This window comes from Peromyscus maniculatus, chromosome 1 (assembly GCF_049852395.1).
Source record: "Peromyscus maniculatus bairdii isolate BWxNUB_F1_BW_parent chromosome 1, HU_Pman_BW_mat_3.1, whole genome shotgun sequence".
Classification (NCBI taxonomy): Eukaryota; Metazoa; Chordata; class Mammalia; order Rodentia; family Cricetidae; genus Peromyscus; species Peromyscus maniculatus.
In genome coordinates this window covers 90,602,515-90,621,525 of record NC_134852.1, presented here as the reverse complement: position 1 = coordinate 90,621,525, position 19,011 = coordinate 90,602,515, and the positions used below count along the sequence as shown (strand labels likewise).

Below are 19,011 nucleotides of genomic sequence, written 5' to 3'. Positions count from 1 at the left end.
AAAAACAGAAAACAACCCCCTCGACCGCGGCAGGACTCGAACCTGCAATCTTCTGATCCGAAGTCAGACGCCTTATCCATTAGGCCACGCGGCCGCCGCCTGGCAGCTTCCTCTACTTTGCTTAAAGCATCAAGGAGCCTGCAGGCCGGCTCCGGACCGATCCATCTTCCCCAGGCGGAGGGGGGGTCTTGGAGAGCCCACCCGGAAGTCGCTGTCCCACCCCCGCGGGCGGGCGGCTCCATTGGCGGCGCTCCTATTGGGCCCTCGGGGAGTCTCCCGCCCGCCCGCCCGCCTCGGGGTAGCCGCGGGACCCAGCTCGCGCACACGGGAAGTTGCGGCTGCGAGCGAGGCCGCACGGCACCCGGGGGCTGCGTGGGCCGCTCGGAGCGGACGCCGCGGCGTCACTAGGGCTGTGGGGCTGCGGCAGGACGGGCAGCGCGGAGCAGATCGAGGTTTCCAGCGGGCTCGGCAGGCAGGGGGAGGCCGGGCGCGGCGGCGCGGCTGCTCCCTCTCCAGTTAGGGGGAACGCGGCGGCCCGGAGCAGGGCGGCGGTCGGTCCCAGGGCGCGCCGCGCTGGCGCTGGCGGCGGCAGCTGCAACGACTACCGGGTGTCTGTCCCGGCGCGCGGGGGTGGCCGCCGAGCAGGGGGCGCCCTGGGCCGGCCCGGGGGTGGGTGGGGACCCCGGGGCTGTGGCCGCCCTCGTGGCGGGTTCGAAGCCCGGCGCTAGGCCCTCGGGCCGCCGGCGGTTTGCTCCTGGCAGCTTGCTGCCTGCCGAGCGCCGGCTTGGGGTTAGGGCCGCGCGAGGAGCGCGCCCTCCCTCTGCCACTCAGACTGCATCGCCCCGAGACTCGGAGAGACCTGAACCCTGCTTTTACAGAGGAGGAGGTCGGGGCCTAAGGAGCTCGCCCAAGGTCACGCAGTTGGAGAGCCAGAACTCTTGCTCTGCGTCTCCCTTAAAGTCCAGCCTCTCCAGCGCCTTCTCCAAGTTCACGGAGGAGCCTGTGTGGGTGGCTCCGTCCGCAGGAGGGGCAGTGCCGGTGCCCAAGGTGGCTGGAGGCATCTCAGAAAACGTCCCTACACCCCCCTGGCCTTTTCGGCTAAGATGCTTGGCACGCACGCACGCAGCCAATGTCCAACGAGTGATGATCCCGTTTGTCACAAGACAGCGCCAACTTGGAGTAACACTTTCTCATCTGTCTCCTTTAGGGTTTGTGTGAGGAAGGCAGGCATGGTGAGACCTATTTCACAGCAGACAGGAACACAGAGAGGGGACGGGTCACTCTCTGAGTCGTTCGGCCAGTAAAAAAAAAAAAAAAAAAAAAGCAGTCAAGCTGGAGCCCAAGGCCGGGTGTCCCGACTCACAGCGGGGGGCTCCCTGCACCCACTATCATGAGCCGCCTGCTCTGGAAGAAGGTGGCCAGCGGCAAGATCGGCCCCAGGCCGGTTCCAGCAACAGGACGGAGGGTGTCCAGCTCCGGCGCCGCCTCCGCCCCCGTCCCCGGCGACGGGCAGCGGCCGTCGCAAGCGCCCTCTTCGGAGGAGGACGGGCAGCAGCTGCGGCTCAACCCGCTGCACATCCAGATGCTGTCGAGGGGGCTGCACGAGCAAATCTTCTCCGGGTGCGGAGGGGAGCCCCCCGACGAGGCCGCGGTGCGGCGCAGCATCCAGCACCTGCAGAGGCACGGGCTCTGGGGGCAGCCGGCCACGCCCATGCCAGACGTGCAGCTGAGCCTGCCCCGGCTCCTGGGGGGCAACCTGGACCAGCACTTCCGCCTCCTGGCCCAGAAGCAGAACATGCCTTACTTGGAGGCGGCCGCCTCGTTATTGGAGGCCCAGTTGCCGCCCCAGCCCGCGAGGTGGGCCTGGGCGGAGGGCTGGACCCGGTACGGCCCCGAGGGGGAGGCCGAACCCGTGGCCATCCCCGAGGAGCGGGCCCTGGTGTTCGACGTGGAGGTCTGCCTGTCAGAGGGAACGTGCCCCACTTTGGCGCTGGCCATATCCCCCTCGGCCTGGTAAGTGGGGGTTCGGAACAGGGAGCTACCGTCTGTAGGGGGGCCCGGCTAAGTGGTTTTGATTCGGTGAACAGTTTCTGAAGCCCTGCTGTGTATGGCTGGTGTGGTGAACTCAACCCGCTTAATCCCGCTTTTGTGGGGCTCACTCTGGTGGAAAGACAGGCTCTAGGCAGCGCCCAAGCGAAGGGCAGGGGCCATGCAGAGAGTCAGTGTTGTGTTTGAGACAGATTGAGAGACCGTGCAAGATGACCACGAGTTGGCGCCTCAACCCCTAGCCCCTAGGAGCGTCCGTGAGAAGTCAGTCTGAAAAGTGTTTGGTTTTGGGAATGCCGATGGTTATTTTGGACAGGGAGATGTTTTTGGTGGGATTGTTGTAGGCAGTTTAAAATGCTCAGCGCCCCCAGTGTCTTCCATAAACGCCAGGCCAAATCCTGTTCAGCCTTTCCAAATGACCCCGGAGGTGGCCCGAGTCTTGACCGCCCCCAGCTGAGAAATGTTACTTCCTTACAAGTTAGGCATTTTGGTCCCCAAACAGGTATATCCAGTCTCTCTCTTTTCTTTTGAAATAACTTTTCTAAGTGCTACCCAAGTTTCTTTCTCAAGCAATGATGGCGGTACTGTTTCTCCCTTTTCTTATTCTTCATTCCAGGATTAAAATACTATTTACAGCCTTAATGCTTTCTGGCATGGCCAGCAAAAAAGTTGGCAGTTTCTTTATTCCTATTGGAAGCTACATCTTTGTACAGAAAGCTGCGAAATGTTATATATGCAGTTGAAAATGGTGAAAGCATGGCTAAATAGATAAGGTAGGCATCACTGGCTAACAAGAGCGGCTCTGGCTGATGACTCTGCATTGATGTAGCTGAAGTTCCGATAAGGACCACAGTGCTCGTGCATTGATGGCCAGAGTCAAGGGGGATACCGGCCACCAGTCGAAAGATAAAGTAGGCTCTGGTGGCTCCAAGGAAACCAGTGACAATGAGGCTTTTGGACCCTTGGTCATGTTGGACAAGTCAGGCCCCCCCCTTCTCTTCGCCCGCCTTCCTCGCTTCACCTCTCTCTTTTCCTTCCCATTCTGTCTCCATTCTCATCCCATTTAGCCAGTGGTACTGGGGGGGGGCGTTGCTTAGTCTGCCTGACCTGATGGCAGAAGCCAGTGCCGAGGCCCGAGTTTATGCAAAGACCTTTCTCCTAGACGTCTTGACTAGCGTGATTGTGGGTGTGCCTCGGAGTGGTCCCCGTTTAACCTGGCATGCTCTGTCACACGGTCGTATAACCCGACCGGCTCGCAGCTTGTAGGAGTTGGATGGAAGCCGGGACCACTGAGTCTCCCATAAGTCTTCCTAAAGGCTTTGGTCAGTCATCTGCCTGGAGGGATATCACCCAGGCTCTTGGCGTTGGAGAGTTCCAAGGAGAACTCGGGTATCGATAGCATGGGTTCCAGCTCATCCTAATTTTGCCCCCCGCCCCCCCCCCCCTTTTTTTTGGTAAAATCACAAGTTAATAAAAAGATGGCTTTTCGAACAGCTGCAGGCCTGTGTCTAGACACCAGTATGGCTTTTGTTAACTGAAGTCCTTATCGTCTTCATAGCTTTGAGTATTTAGCATTCTTGGGCCCTCGCTTGGCCAGCTGGGGTAAAGGAGGAAGGAGTCCAGCTTGAGTACCATATGCAGTCCCCCTACCGTGGAGTGTGCAGTAGAGTTGGCCAGCTTTAAAGCAGCTAGTTTTGCGGTTGGAACTTGAGGCAGGTCATGCATGTCCTCCCGAAAGGTTGCAGGGAGCACCATCAGAGCGGTATTGTCTACTGGATGGCCTCAGGCCTTTGGAACGGTGTGGGGCTTGTTCTCTGTCAGTGGCCATCCCCCCCCCCCACTTTGCCCTGGGACCTTGAGCAGACTAACCTTTTCCTGAGTGAGTGTCAGGACCCTGCGATCAGCACCCATTCTGCCTCCGCCACACCCACTCTGCACATGGACATACATTCTCTCATCATGGTGTACTCTGTGGCATCTCACTGAGGGTGGTTGCTCCTGGAAGTGCATGATTTATTTTTTCCTTCAGAATCTTCAGGCGATTCACCCTGTATGTGTATGCGGCATTTATCATTTTGTTTTTCTTTTTTGCCATTTTCGATGAAAAAATTCTCCACTTTGGGTTGTATTACCAACTCTCTCCTTTATTAGAACTTGTAATACTAGCTGTTTTGTGCTTAAAGACAAAGGGGTTGGTCATATCCATAGAGGCCTCAGAGCTGGCTGCAGACTCGGCACCTGGCCTGCCCGCCTTCCTGCATGTGGCACCCACTACCACAGCATTTAGCTCCTTGTTGATCTGTGGGAGTTGGATAGTGAGGAAGCTTTATCATCATTTCCTTCCCCAGTGATCCCCTGACTTGTATGAGTGCGTAGCACCCCCTGGGGACGTGGCATGCGGTGGGTGGTGTGGAACGGAAGTCGGTGCCTTTGTGGTCAACTGCCCCCTTCTCATCTCCTTCAGGTATTCCTGGTGCAGCCGGCGGCTGGTGGAAGAGCGGTACTCTTGGACCAGCCAGCTATCGCCGGCTGACCTGATCCCCTTGGACGTCTCCACTGGCGCCGGCAGCTCCCCGCAGCGGGACTGGCAGGAGCAGTTAGTGGTGGGCCACAATGTCTCCTTCGACCGAGCCTATATCAGGGAGCAGTACCTGATTCAGGTGAGGTTCGTGGGAATGGCGGGCTTTGGCACAGTCTGGGCCAAGAGCTCGGTCTCCGGGTCCTCTGGAAAAGCAGTCGCTGCTCTTAACCCCTGAGCCGTCTCTCCAGCCCGGCACTGCTTTCCTGACCACTGTTCCCAGGGACTTGGGTTGACCAGCTGTCCGATCTCCAGAACAGACTTGAGACAATTTAGTGTGGTGTTGGGAACTGTTGAGGCAGAGGACCCCTCTCTTCCCTGAAGGTTGTTGCAAGGAGCGCCATCACAGCTGTGCTGGCATGGGTCTGGGAGTTGTTCTAGAACAAGATGGCTCTTCTCTTTTTTGTGGCATTTTAGAGCTTTTGAGGGCTCTGACTTACAGCCTGGGCCACATCCTGCCTCGTCCATTGATGGGCAGTGTTCATCTCCTTAACACCTCTAAGCCTCAGTCTCTTTCTGTGAAGAGAGCTGACAGAAGCTTCCTCAATGCACTTTTAGGAGCGTTTGAATAGCACATGGGTCAAGGCCATCAGAACCTGCTGGTGTGTAGTGGTGGTTCTTACCTGGTAGAAACCGCTCTTTCTTTGAATCTTCATAACAGGCTGAGGTGAAGGGCAGGGCAAGGAAGTACCCCAGGCAGCACCCTTAGCCTGGCATTTAGGGCACTAGGCGTGGACAGCCTTATTAACTTGTCAGGGACCACAGCTTGTGAGGGCTAGCACCAGGACCAGAGCTGGGGGTCTGGCCCATAGCTCTGAAGGTCTTGTTTAGCTCCTCTGCCCAGCGGTGCCCAGAGGTGTTGCTGGAAGCTGGGAAGGACTTGTGCATTGGGACTGGGCCAGTTCTGCACATTCAGGAATTGGGCAGGTCGCTCCTGGGTGCTGGGACAAGCGTGGGACTTCTGTGTTGTGTTGGAGGCTGTGTGCTGGGGGTAGAGGGTATGTGAGGGGCTAATGTGGGGCTGGAGTCAACACCTCTGCTGCAGCGGCCGGCTGGCCCCTCCTCTGCTGCAGCCTCTCCTCTCCTGCCTTCCTTCCCAGGGCTCCCGCATGCGCTTTCTGGACACCATGAGCATGCACATGGCCATCTCAGGGCTGAGCAGCTTCCAGCGCAGCCTGTGGATGGCAGCCAAGCAGGGCAAGCGGAAGACCGGGCACCCCACACATCGAGGGCAGAAGTCCCAGAGGAAACAGGCCAGTGGTCTAGAGGTGAGAGTGCGCTTGGGACCGCCCCCAAAGGCATGCTTAGGGTCCGGTCACTGGGCTACTTGTTGGGCTTGAGATTACCAAGCTGACCTCCCTTCGGTTTCTCAGGTTTCATCTTGGGACTGGATGAGCATCAGCAGTGCTAATAATCTTGCAGACGTGCACAGCCTTTATGTGGGGGGGCCTCCCTTAGACAAGGAGCCTCGGGAACTGTTCGTCAAGGGCAGCATGAGAGATATCCGGGAGAACTTCCAGGTATGGTGTTGGCACAGAGCTCCAGATACATGGGCTGTGACTGACCGGCAGCTGGATTTGGGGAGGTACAGCTGTTGGATCTGCCCCTGAGACCCGGCAGTGGTAGTAGGTGGTTGTCCCTGTCCACCCCACCCCACCCCACCCCACCACGTTCCTGTCACCTTGTGCTAGGATCTGATGCAGTACTGTGCCAGTGATGTGTGGGCCACCTATGAGGTTTTCCAGCAGCAGCTGCCGCTCTTCTTGGAGAGGTGAGGGGGAGCCAAGTGAAACCCCGGGGATGGGTAGGTCCTGGGACCCGATCCCTTGTAATCAGGTAGGGCTGATACTTTCTCAGGCTGGTCACTTAGCTTCTGTAGGCTGAAAGAATGGAGCCCCTCTGTTCAGTGGAGGCCATGTGGGCCCTGGAGTCCCAGGGGCTCGTCTCATGTGTGGTCCCAATTTTCTGTCTTTGCTTTTTAGTGCGTCTGATGATACGGTCAGTGATGGTTGTCATGCACCCAAGGCTCAAAGTGTGGGTGCCGCATCCTCATTGACCTTAGACAAGTAACTTGTCTAAGGTTTCTGTGAGCCTCGGTGTTTTCATCAAGACGTACACACAGATCTACTTCCCTCCTGGTTGTGAGGGCCATAGGCAGTCATGGGCATGTGTGGGATTGTTAGCACGGTGCCTGACACCGACCTGTCACTTGGTGGCCCCCATTCTCTCCGCCCCCATCATTTTCATATCACCCCCGAAGAGGGGATGTTAGTTCCATGTTTCAGGTAAAGGAACTGAGGCCCAGAGAAGTCAGGTGACCAGCGCAGGGCTGGGCAGCAGTAAAGCTGGGTTCAAGCCTGTCCCATGTTAGAGCTGTGCCACAAAGCGGGATGGGTTGAGCTGGTCAAATTGTCTTAGGACTTGGGCCCAAGCCTTGTCTCCTGTGGTCATTTATGGCGGCCCTTGGTGTCTGTCCCTAAGGTGCCCCCACCCAGTGACCCTGGCTGGCATGCTCGAGATGGGCGTCTCCTACCTGCCTGTCAACCAGAACTGGGAGCGCTACCTGGAAGAGGCCCAGAGCACATACGAGGAGCTCCAGCGGGAGATGAAGAAGTCGCTGATGGATCTGGCTAATGATGCCTGCCAGTTGCTCTCAGGAGAGAGGTAGTCAGGTCCTGGGTCAAGGCAGGGGACAGGCAGCTAGGAGGCCTGGATTTTAGCTCAGCCTTAAATTAACCCTTGCCTGGTGGACTGGCTCTGCAGGTACAAAGAAGACCCTTGGCTCTGGGACCTGGAGTGGGATTTGCAGGAATTTAAGCAGAAAAAGGCAAGGAAGGTGAAGAAGTCTGCCTCAGCCAACAAGTTGCCCATCGAGGGAGCTGGGCCCTTTGGGGAACCCACGGAGCAGGAAGGTGGGAAGCTTAGGTGGGAGATGGGACAGGGTGATCGCTGGGACAGTCCTAGGACCCAGGGGCCCTAGGAAGGGGTTGCTGTAGTCTTTCAGACCTATGAGTCCCTCCTGGTCCTGACCTCCTGACCCTGGCACAGATCCCGGACCACCTAGCGAGGAGGAGGAGCTTCAGCAAGATGTGGTAGCCCGCACCCGTTTACAGCAGCTGAAGAGCACCATAGATGTCCTGCCAAAGCGACCCCAGCACCTTCCTGGACACCCTGGGTGAGACTGACTGTCTGGCATACAGAGACTGTCTTTCGTGCTCCTCGGCACTCTCGGTCTGGGCCTCAGCGCGGTCTTGGACCTTGGTGTGCGTTCATTGCACTTTGCATTTCTGCTTCCTTGTGTCTACCCTGACACATTGAGCACAGCATTGAGACCCTGCTCTGTATGCTGCCTGTGGCAGCTGCGGGGGCACACATGGCACTCATCTCCCTTCGAGGGGCAGCGGGGTACAGACCAGCCAGTGCAGCTGACCTGTAGTAAGACTTAAGAGCCTCTAGTTTAGAGGCAGTTCTGTCGTGCCTGTGGAAATAAGCCAGTTTCCTTGAGGAGGCAGAGGTGAGAAACAGGGCAGCCGTAGTGAACAGTGGTGTAGCCTCACGGTACTCATGTGACCCTGGATGTAAATGCTGCTAGACATGGGTGCTGCTAGCCTCACCCTGGTCTCAGACAGAGTTGTGTGTCTCCACAACAGCGGGGTTCTCGTGGGTAGGAAGGAAGATCTGTTTCTTCCTCTTAGAGGCTGCATTGGGGCTGGAAAGGAGCTTTGACATGTGGGGTTCACCTTCTGAGATAACTTGAACAAGTCTAAGAGACACCAGATAGGTTCAAAACCCTCCAAAGGAGAGGACTGATAATTCTTGATCTGAGTTGTCAGAAAGCCTGGAGGCCTTGGAAGGTGGGTTGGGTACATCATGGAAGAGACCCTTCCTTACTCCTTAGTGTGACACTTTTTTCCCCCCCCCCGTCGGGGCAATAGGTGGTACCGGAAGCTCTGCCCTCGGTTAGATGACCCTGCATGGACTCCAGGCCCCAGCCTCCTCAGCCTGCAGATGCGGGTCACTCCCAAGCTCATGGCACTGACCTGGGATGGTTTTCCTCTACACTACTCAGACGCTCATGGTTGGGGCTACCTGGTGCCCGGGCGGCGGGATAATCTGGCCGAGCTGCCCGCGAGCCCCACTGCCGAGTCAGCTGGGCTAGCCTGCCCCTACAGGTAAGAATCACCTTCTGACTCCAGGGAGGAAGGGACTGGATCCCTCCCTTTACTGGAGTAAGCAAGGTCAGCTCGAGCTGTTAGTTCTTTTTCCGTGGGTGCTCTGACCCCCTGGACCTCAGAGCCTTGCTGTCGAGGCCCAGCAGCCTGGCTGCTTTCACAGTAACGGACAGGGAGGTTTGGGGTGTGGCCTGGGAAGGGTAGGTGTGCTGCTTTTCTGAGTAGAATCTGCGTGCTCGTCAGGTGCTGGACACGGTGTTCCCAGCCAGTGGGAATCTCACTTGGCATCTGAGCAGCTCCATGAGAAACAATTCTGACTTTTATTAATGTTTGTTTTTGAGACATGGTTTCACTCTGAAGCCTAAGCCAGCCTGGAATTCACTATGTAGCCTAGGCTGGCCTCAGTCTCAAGGCAGTAATCTTGCCTCAGCTTTTCTTTTTTTCTTTTTAAATTATCATGACTATTTTTACTTTTACTTATACAACTGTTTGTCTGCATGGATGTGTGCCACGTGAGCAACCAGAGGCTCCCACACAAAGGTGCTCCATGTACACGGCAGAGGTCAGAAAAGGATGTTACCCCACCATGCGGGTGCTAGGAACTGAACCTGTGTCCTCTGGAAGAGCAGCAGGTTAGAGTGCTCTTGCCGGGCGGTGGGGGCGCATGCCTTTAATCCCAGCACTCGGGAGGCAGAGGCAGGCGGATCTCTGTGAGTTCGAGGCCAGCCTGGGCTACCAAGTGAGTTCCAGGAAAGGCGCAAAGCTACACAGAGAAACCCTGTCTTGAAAAACCAAAAAAAAAAAAAAAAAGAGTGCTCTTAACCACTGAGCCAGCTCTCTAGCCCCTTGCCTCAGCTTTTCAACTACTGGAATTAGAGGTGTGAATTACCACACCTGGCTTTATTTATTTATTTTTAATTTTAGGGTTTTTTTTTGTTTTGTTTTGTTTTTTTTAAATTTTATCGTGCTAGAGATTGGACTTTGACCTCATGCACAGGAGGCAAGTGTCTTACGAGGCCTGGTATCCACATTTATAATTGACAAGGGCCTAGAGAGGCTGCTTGACCTGCTGGAGGCCACACACCCTGAACTTTGGACAGGCAGGTGTTATGGAGAGGTCAGGGTATTTGAAGTGGCCCAGGGTCCTGGTTCCCCAGGGCAGCTGGAGTCACCTTGTCAGGCTTTCAGATGGAAGGGGCTGAGACGGTCTTGCTCTGCCGAGCCCACACAAGGTGAGCGGTGAACAGGAGCCAGCCCTGCAGGGCAGCCCTCAGTCTTGATTCCCCTGCTGCTTGCCCCCAGAACTCTCGAGCACAGAGGAGCTTGGGTTTGAGTCAGACCAGTGTCGCACCCCGGCCTGACGTCACCAGCGTGCTAAGGCATCTGGGCCGGCCATTCTCTCTTGTTTAAAACCCAGGGAAACTGCTGTCGCCTCCCTCAGAGCTGGTGTGAGATCTGAACGAGGGGCCCATAGAACACCCCAGCACGCTGCGTGGCCTGAGCAGGCATCCAGTAATCCGCAGTTACTTTCTCTGTCCAGGGCCATTGAATCCTTGTACAAGCAGCACTGTCTTGAACAGGGGAAGCAGCAGCTGAAGACCCAGGAGACAGCGCTGCCTGAGGAGTTCTTAGTGACTGACAATAGTGCCATGTGGCAGACGGTGAGGGTGCTCCGAGCCTGAGCCTGCTGGGCGAGGGGTCGGTTTCCTAGGGAAATGGGGCACCTTTGTGTGGGAGCCTCTGGTTCCTCATCTTAGACTAGACTGGTCTGAGGTCTCTTGAGGGAAGGGCTGGTAGCTTCAGGCCTACAGCTGCCAGCCTCTCTCACCCCTGGTTCCTGGGCCCATTCAGGCAGAAGAGCTGGGCTGCTTAGATGTGGAGGCTGAGGCCAAGATGGAGAATTCATTGCTGGGTCAACCCTTAACTCTGGTGAGCAAGACACCTGCTTGGTTCTCCGGGTTTTTAGTGGGTGGCTGGGACTTCCTCTTGCTCACCAAGTTCTTTCCCACCAGAGTTCACTAGGTCTTGGGGGTTTGGAGATGCTGCCCTTATCCCCTCTGGTCCGGTGGGTGTAGGGAGACCGAGGAGGAAACCTATGACCTCATGCCTTCCTGTCACTTTGCAGTTTGCTTGCTCAGTTTCAGGCCCTTTTCCCATCCCCCTACCTCCTGGCCCTTGCTGAATGCAGGTGCTGGAGCAGGGCCTGATCTGGGTGTGTGGCCCCCACAGCCTGCTGCTTGTGACCCCAAAACCAGCCAGCCCACTTTCCACCATGGCAACGGACCTTACAATGATGTGGATATCCCTGGTTGCTGGTTTTTCAAGCTGCCTCACAAGGTGTGTGCTGTGGTTTGTGCCTGCCTCGTGTTCTCTCTCTGGCTGAGGCCCACAGGAGGAGGTAGTGGTTGCTCAGGCCAGGAGGCTGCTCTTCGTGAGGTTGACGGTGGTAGTGGGGCTGATTCTGATTTGGGACAAGTTCCGTCTCTAGTGCTTTTGTTTTTTGAAAATTGAGTGGTCAGAGGTCTCCAGGTGGGATTAATTGACACGGACGTCATTTATCTGTCACCTGGTAGCTTCTATTGGCTGTTGATACTGCCTTTGATTATCGTTAGCATGTGGGCATGCACTTACATATGTGCAAGGTACCAGTGTGGCATTTTCCTCTCTCTGCTGGAGAAGGCCTGGCGTCTGTCGGCTCCCTGCCTGGTGGTCTGCCACCTGTCTCCAGCTCCTGCTGTCTCTGTCCTCTGCAGGATGGTAACAACTACAATGTGGGCAGTCCCTTTGCCAAAGACTTCCTGCCCAAGATGGAGGATGGCACCCTGCAGGCTGGCCCAGGAGGTGCCAGTGGACCCCGTGCCCTGGAAATCAATAAGATGATCTCTTTCTGGAGGAATGCTCATAAACGTATCAGGTGGGCCCAAGGAGGGTAGCTGGAGGCCTGGCTGTGGGGCTGGTCAGGTGTCTGCAGCCCCCAGCCTCCTTTGCTCCCATTCCACTCTGGTGTCCTGACCTTGCCTGGGCTGCTCCAGAGGGGGGCAGCCTGGCTCTAGTTTAGAGGCTTAGCTGTTTGTCCGGGTGACGTGGATCTTGGCCATGTTTCTCCTGCTCCAACTTGAGTTTCTTTGTTTAGGTAGAGTGGCATGGTAGGACTTTGAGGGCTCGTCCCAACTCCCAGAAATCCCCTAACTTAACTGCTGGAGCCATGGGCTGTCAATAAAGGCCTTGGAGGGCTGGTTATCTGTAGCCTGTGTTAGGGATTGAGAGCGGAATCCTTCTGCAGTGGCAAATGAATTCATCCCAAAGGTCGTTTCCAGATGGTTGTGGTCACAGCCCTTTGTGAGGGGGTTGGTAGTCTGCCCTGATTGCAGAGAGGCCGTGGTACCAGGGAGAGAGTCAGTCAGAAGCTGCCTTGGAAGCCTGACCACTTCCTAGATTCTTCTGTGAGGCCTAGAGCCTCCTGTCGGTCCAGGCTTTGGCTGAGCCAGAGCCCAGCTGAGGACGTTGACTTACTCAGAAGAGTGAGTAAAGAGAGAAGAGAGTTGATGCCAGGCCTCCGGGGTCACTGCTGGTGACAGCACGCTGAGGTGGGGCCTGCTTGTGTGGCTCTGCTGAGCTTCAGCCTTCTTGTCCTACAGCTCCCAGATGGTGGTGTGGCTCCCCAGGTCAGCCCTGCCGCGTGCCGTGACCAGGTACGCCTGCTGAGTGCTTGTGGGGAGAGAACTGAGTGGTGGGGTCTTAGGGCCAGGGCACACTGCTGACACTTCTGCGTCTCCATCCCAGGCACCCTAACTTCGATGAGGAAGGCCGCTATGGTGCCATCCTGCCGCAGGTGGTGACTGCTGGCACCATCACCCGCCGAGCTGTGGAGCCCACGTGGCTTACGGCCAGCAATGCTCGGGTGCGTGTCCTCTCTGTCCCTGCCTTCTGTTTCCTCTCTTGGGTCTCAGCCTTTGGAGGTCTAGGAAGGGACATGGGGAGGAAAACCAAGTCTTGGTTGCAGAGGACTCTGGTTTAAATCTGACTTCATGTCATTCATTCCCTTTGGCAAATGTGTTTCAGGTGCCTGCTGCTGGCCAGACAGTGCCAGGCATGGTGGCCACAGCTATCCTGGAATTTAGATGAGCCAAGTTGGGGTGCTGGCATTCAGTTTCGTAGGGTTTCTTCATTTTCTAGCCTGCTGCTGGCAGGGGCCATCTCGGCACCAAGTCTGGAGTAGTTCTGTGTGGCATTCTCCAGTCTTCCCCCGGGAAAGAGCCAGTACTTTGTCAGCCCTGGGCCTAGGAATCCAGGGGAGCGGTTGCCTTGGGCTTCTAGGTGGGCCTGACCCCACCCACTCTTCCTGCAGCCTGACCGAGTAGGCAGTGAATTGAAAGCCATGGTTCAGGCTCCACCTGGCTATGTCCTCGTGGGTGCTGATGTGGACTCACAGGAACTGTGGATTGCAGCTGTTCTTGGAGATGCTCACTTTGCTGGGATGCACGGTAAGCGGGACCTGTGGCTTGGGCAGGGGTGAGCTGGCAGGGCCAGACACTGCTGAGCTGCTGCTCCTCGTCTGTTCTCCAGGCTGCACGGCCTTCGGCTGGATGACTCTGCAGGGCAGGAAGAGCAGGGGCACCGATCTGCACAGTAAGACAGCCAGCACGGTCGGCATCAGCCGAGAGCATGCCAAAGTCTTCAACTACGGCCGCATCTATGGGGCGGGGCAGTCCTTTGCCGAGCGCCTGCTGATGCAGTTCAACCACAGGCTCACAAGACAGGAGGCAGCTGAGAAGGCCCAGCAGATGTACGCTGTCACAAAGGGCCTCCGCCGGTGAGGGCCCCTTTCCCACCACCTTAGCATCCGGGACCGGAGGCCTGCTTTATAGCTCTTCCTTCCTCTCCATCTCTTGCCCATCGCTCGAGCGCTCTCCCTCTAGACCTAGCTTCAGGATGGTTTATCGTTGAAGTTGTGACGTTATCTTTATAGTGTTAGTTTTTCCCTCCCAGGGCAAAGCTGTACTTAGAGCATATTGTCATCAAGTGGTCATCCATGGCTATAATTAGGTCACATCTTAGGGGTCTGTCTTAGGGTTTCTATTGCTGCGATGAAACACCATGACCAAAAAGTGAGTTGGGGAGGAAAGGGTTTATTTGTGCTTACACTTCCACATTGCTGTTCATCACTGAAGGAAGTCAGGACAGGAACTCAAAACAGGGCAGGAACCTGGAGGCAGGAGCTGATGCAGAGACCATGGAGGGGTGCTGCTTATTAGCTGTTTTCCCATGGCTTGCTCAGCCTGCTTTCTTACAGAACCCTGGACGATTGGCCCAGGGATGGCCCCACCCACAATGGCCTGGGCCCTCCATCAGTCACTACTTGAGAAAATGCCTTCCAGCTGGATCTCATGGAGGCATTTCCTCAACGGAGACTCCTTTCTCTCTGATGACTCTAGCTTCTGTCAAGTTGGCACACAAACCAGCCAGGACAGGGTCCTATGCTCATCGCTGTAGGAACAAGAGTGAGCACAGAGAGAAGGTAGGAGCTGAGGGAATAGAAGTCTGCAAAACCAGAGTGCAGGCTAGTCCTGACAGGAGAAAGCCTTCCAGTTTACTCAGACCTGTCTCCTCCAGCAATGCTACTACATGCTGTGTGCTTAGGCCCTTGGGCCTTTTGGTAGGCTCAGGTGCAGGCAGGAGAGTAGCAGGACAGTGGCAGTTTTTCAGGGTACACTGTGTAGTGTCCCCATTTAGATAGCTAAACTGGAAACTGTCTCAGTTAGGTTGTTTTAGATAGCTTATTAACTGGAAACTGTCTTAGGTTTTTTAGATAGCTTATTAACTAGAAACTGTCTCAGTTAGGTTTTTTTAGATAGCTTATTAACTGGAAACTGTCGTAGTTAGGTTTCTATTTCTGATTAACACAATGACCAAAAGCAATTTGGGGAGGAATGGGTTTATTTCATCTTACAACTCAACTCTCAGGTTCCACTCCATCACTGAGGGAAATTGAGGCAGGAACTGAAGCGCAGAGGCCATGGAGGAATACTGTTTACTGATTTGCTAAGCCTGCTTTCTTGTATACGCTGGGATTTCCTGCCTGGGGTGGGACCTCCCACAGTGGCCTGTCTCCTCCCACAAGTCATTAATCAAAAAAAAAAAGACACCATGGACTGCAAGTAGGCCAATGCAATGAAAGCATTTTTCTCAGTTGAGGTTCCCTCTTCCTGGATGACTCCAGTTTTTTATAAACTTGCTACAAGCTAGTCAGTCAGCACACTCACTTTGAGAAAGACTGACAGCTGAGTAACTGGCGTAGGGTGTAGTGGTGACTATTGGAATGAGGATCTGATGTTGAGAGCAGCTGGACCATGTCCTGGAAGGAGGACAGGGAGAAGGGAGTTGGCCCTCAGTCGTAGAAGGGAAGACGTCATAAGAATTTGAACTGCAGCCCTACATTGTGGGGAAGCCCTGGTGTTCCTTCCCATAGGTTCTGGAACCCTTAAGAGCCAGGAGCAGGTAGGGGTTAAGAAGCTGGGCTTGGCTGGCTTGTTCCTGGCTTCTCCGGGTTCCTTCTCTCCTTAGGGGTTACTGTACTTTCGCTCCTCACTGTCTCCTGAACTAACAGAAGGATGTTGTTGGTCACTGGGCAGTTCATGTCAAGCACGCACTGTGACAGTGTGACCAGGATTGGCTTGTGTTGGAGTTTGCCCTTTACTGGGCTAACACATACAGCCCAGGCCTCTGGGAACACAAAAGCCCGTTTCTAGGCTATGCCCCTTCCTGACTGCCGACCCCAGCAAGCTGTTCAGCCTTTTTGGGCCTGTTTTCCCTGCTGAAGTTAGCCCTGGGGAGAAGCATGACCAAGGGGCTGTTTGGGAAATTGAGTGTGGGTGTGCCACAGAGGTGGCCATTTAATGAGAATGACAGGGAACTGCTGCCCCCAGGTATCGGCTCTCAGATGACGGTGAATGGCTGGTGAGACAGTTGGACCTCCCTGTGGACAGGACAGAGGATGGCCGCGTTTCCCTGCAGGATCTTCGAAAGATCCGGAGAGAAGCTTCAAGGAAGTGAGAACCTTCTTTCTGTGATCACGTTGCAGGGACTGGTGTGGGCTGGCCCGCAAAGGCTGACACACTTCAAATTGTAGCACCGAGACGCTAACAGACAAAGCCTGACCTCATGGTGTCTGTTCCCCTAGGTCACGCTGGAAGAAGTGGGAGGTGGCTGCTGAACGGTCGTGGTCAGGGGGCACAGAGTCGGAAATGTTCAACAAGCTGGAGAGCATTGCCATGTCTGACACACCACGGACCCCAGTGCTAGGCTGCTGCATCAGCAGAGCCCTGGAGCCCTCGGTTGTCCAGGGAGAGGTGAGGGACCTCGCCATCCTTAGAGCATGAAGAGAAGGGGGGGGGGGGCACGCTGGACTAGAGCAAACTGGTAAGTGCCTCTTCCCACTGATGTCCGCCTGTCTGCCTTAGTTTATGACCAGTCGTGTGAACTGGGTGGTACAGAGCTCTGCTGTGGACTACTTACACCTCATGCTTGTGGCCATGAAGTGGCTGTTTGAGGAATTTGCCATTGATGGACGCTTCTGCATCAGCATCCACGATGAGGTTCGCTACCTGGTGCGGGAGGAGGACCGCTACCGCGCTGCCCTGGCGCTGCAGATCACCAACCTCCTGACCAGGTGGGTGGGCCTGGGGCCCGCGGAGCAGGTCTGGTTGTCGACTTCCCTATTTTCAAGTTTGTGGAACTCCTAAAAAGGACCTCAACTTTTCAAAAGGATTCGTTGGGTCTGAAAGTGGCATGTGTCAGTAACCACCATTCAGGTGGTGGCAAGCTCAAGGGAGTTGTTATTGCTTGCTGCGGCCGCGCAGTTGGAGCTGGCGAGGGACGCTGAGGTTAAACAGCGCTCTAGACACCCAGTTTCAGCTCTCTATTCCTACCAACCTGGGCTTATATACCCCTCTAACAGCAGGGGTCAAGGAATGGTTGCTCTGTATCCAGAGGCAAGCTGGACACTGTTTTCCAAACAGGAAAAACCACAGGGGAACTGATCCCCAGCACCCTCCAGAGCCCAACTGCACATTTCACACAAACAACTGGGACAGGACAAAAAAGGGCATTTAAAATTAATAAGGCAGCCAACTTCCTGCTGCCGACAATTGCTCCCCTAGTAATATGCCTGGAATCAATGACAGAAGACATTTCAACTCAGAAGTGAGATGTTCATCTTTTTCTCCCCTAAATATTTAAAGTGCCTAAGGTGTTATTCTGCTAACAGGAAACCTCTTTAATGAGGAGACTCAAATACAACTTAGAAAACATGTTTTATGTATGTTGAGTTGTATTTTCTTTGTTTTTTTTTTAAGACAGGGTCTTTATGTAGAGTCCTTGCTGTCCTGGAACTCTAATATAGAACAGGCTGGCCTTGAACTCAGAGATCTGCCTGCCTCTGTCTCCCAAGTGGTGGGATTAAAGTTGTGTGCCACCATGCCTGTTGAATTTTATTTTCTTATACTAAAAATCCTAGTTCATGTGGATGAGTTAAATACTATTTCATATTGATCTACCACCCAGAACCAATTTGGAAACGGTGATCTACCTTGAAAAATGGGTAAATAACAAATTTACAGTTCAGCATTGTTACCCATGCTCTTTTCTGGGCTTGGTTAGTGGTTATGTTTTAAAGTCAGCATTTATTTTTCATATTTGGGTCCAGTAATTGAAATCAATTTTTAGTATCAATGAAGTATTCCAAACTGGACAAGTATGTTGAGTCCCTAATGTATTTCATTATCTCAATCTCAAGAGGTACTAAGCTGAACATGGGGGTACTAAGCCTGCCTCCACTCTCATGGTTCTGCTAAGTGTGGGTGACTGAAACAGGAGAAGCCCTGCTTTGTGGGAGCTCTGGTCACACCTCCTGGAGCAGGAGCCTGTATTCACAGCAGGGCATGGCTGTGAGCAGACTGGTCATTTTCAGGTGCATGTTTGCCTACAAGCTGGGTCTGAAGGATCTGCCCCAGTCGGTGGCCTTCTTCAGTGCAGTAGACATTGACCAGTGCCTCAGGAAGGAAGTGACCATGGACTGTAAAACGCCTTCTAACCCAACTGGGATGGAAAGGAGATACGGGATTCCCCAGGGTGAGCACAAACTTTGTTCCTCATATGCATAGAATGGGAGGTGGCTTAGAACTTTGGGGCTCTGGGGAAGAAATCCACTTGTAACGTGCGCCATATTCTAAAGTGGATGTGATATTCAAATCACAAAGGGAGCTGTTGCAGAAAGTGGTTTCGTAGTAAATGAAGAAGATGCTAGAATTGCAAATATTCCATCTATAATGACCCATTTTCAAAGCTACACCAGGAAATTTTAAAGATTTATTATATAAGTCAAAGTGCATTCTGAGATAGAAAAAATATGTCTGCTGAAAATGCCAGAGTGAGTCAGAAAACTTAGGACAAACTGCCTTTCGTGGCAGTCACTCTCGATGGTCCCACCCCCTGTCTTTTTGACCCCAACATTCATCTTCTCATTTCAGAGCTCAGTCACAGTTTTGGAGGCATCCTAACCAGTTCCCACTGTCTTGCAGGTGAAGCGCTGGACATTTACCAGATCATTGAACTCACCAAAGGCTCCTTAGAGAAACGAAGCCAGCCTGGACCCTAGCTCCATCTGCAGGCTCTGTATTTGCTCCCGTGGAGCTTCGTCCGAGTGGTGCAGGCTCCTAACTCAGGCTTCCAGCTGTGCTTTGGGAAAAAAGGGCGTGCCTAGGCAGCCATTTTTCTGTAGCAGGACCTGCCCCGAAGGAAGACTCCTTCTAACTGAAGGCACAGTCCGGTGGGTTCAGACCAGGACGCCAACGTCGGTGCAGGCCGTATGACAAGGGGTCCTGTGGGCACGAATGAAGCCGATCCCCCAAAGGTCACATTAACTCAGGCATATCTTCCTTTTCTTCTTGGCTGGTTCTCTGTCCTGCTCCGTGTGTGCTGGTGCGGTGCCCTAGAGGGGAGAATAGAGTGCTGAGGTGATGGGAATAAAGACAAACACCAAACAACTCCTGTCCTAGTCATGCTTTTCCTCTCCGCCCCCCACGTGGCCATTTAGAAGCCTCCGTCCTGAACACTGTTCCATATGACCTTTCCACGGAGACAGGAGTTTGATGATCTAAAGAATTCAGGATCGAATTTTCTGATATCAGGTTATTTCACATAAACTTCTAATTTTGA

General features: G+C 54.4%; 2 protein-coding genes and 1 non-coding gene across 6 annotated transcripts in view; 1 reads left to right on the top strand and 2 right to left on the bottom strand.

The window, feature by feature from the left end:
• Nucleotides 1-21: 21 nt before the first annotated feature.
• Trnar-ucg (transfer RNA arginine (anticodon UCG)) lies at nucleotides 22-94 on the bottom strand. Its single transcript has one exon. It is a non-coding gene; the product is annotated as a tRNA-Arg (tRNA).
• A 219-nt stretch (nucleotides 95-313) lies between these two features.
• Polg (DNA polymerase gamma, catalytic subunit) lies at nucleotides 314-18,839 on the top strand. The gene is made up of 23 exons (XM_076545518.1): nucleotides 314-452; nucleotides 1,208-2,013; nucleotides 4,511-4,706; nucleotides 5,725-5,892; nucleotides 5,998-6,144; nucleotides 6,316-6,395; nucleotides 7,106-7,288; nucleotides 7,388-7,536; nucleotides 7,673-7,799; nucleotides 8,560-8,796; nucleotides 10,337-10,457; nucleotides 10,648-10,725; nucleotides 11,026-11,133; nucleotides 11,550-11,710; nucleotides 12,435-12,488; nucleotides 12,580-12,697; nucleotides 13,145-13,280; nucleotides 13,363-13,609; nucleotides 15,723-15,845; nucleotides 15,977-16,145; nucleotides 16,257-16,465; nucleotides 17,765-17,925; nucleotides 18,375-18,839. Exons 2-23 carry the CDS (start codon nucleotides 1,391-1,393, stop codon nucleotides 18,449-18,451), a joined length of 3,672 nt encoding a protein of 1,223 aa, XP_076401633.1. The 5' UTR covers nucleotides 314-452; nucleotides 1,208-1,390; the 3' UTR covers nucleotides 18,452-18,839.
• Nucleotides 18,149-19,011, bottom strand: part of Fanci (FA complementation group I) — a 57,866-nt gene continuing 57,003 nt past the window's right edge. For all 4 annotated transcript variants that reach the window (XM_042278422.2, XM_042278426.2, XM_015994921.3 and 1 more), the window contains exon 38: nucleotides 18,149-18,784. In XM_042278422.2, coding sequence (XP_042134356.1) covers nucleotides 18,713-18,784 — 72 coding nt within the window. In that variant the 3' untranslated portion in view covers nucleotides 18,149-18,712. The remainder of the gene's footprint in view (nucleotides 18,785-19,011) is intronic.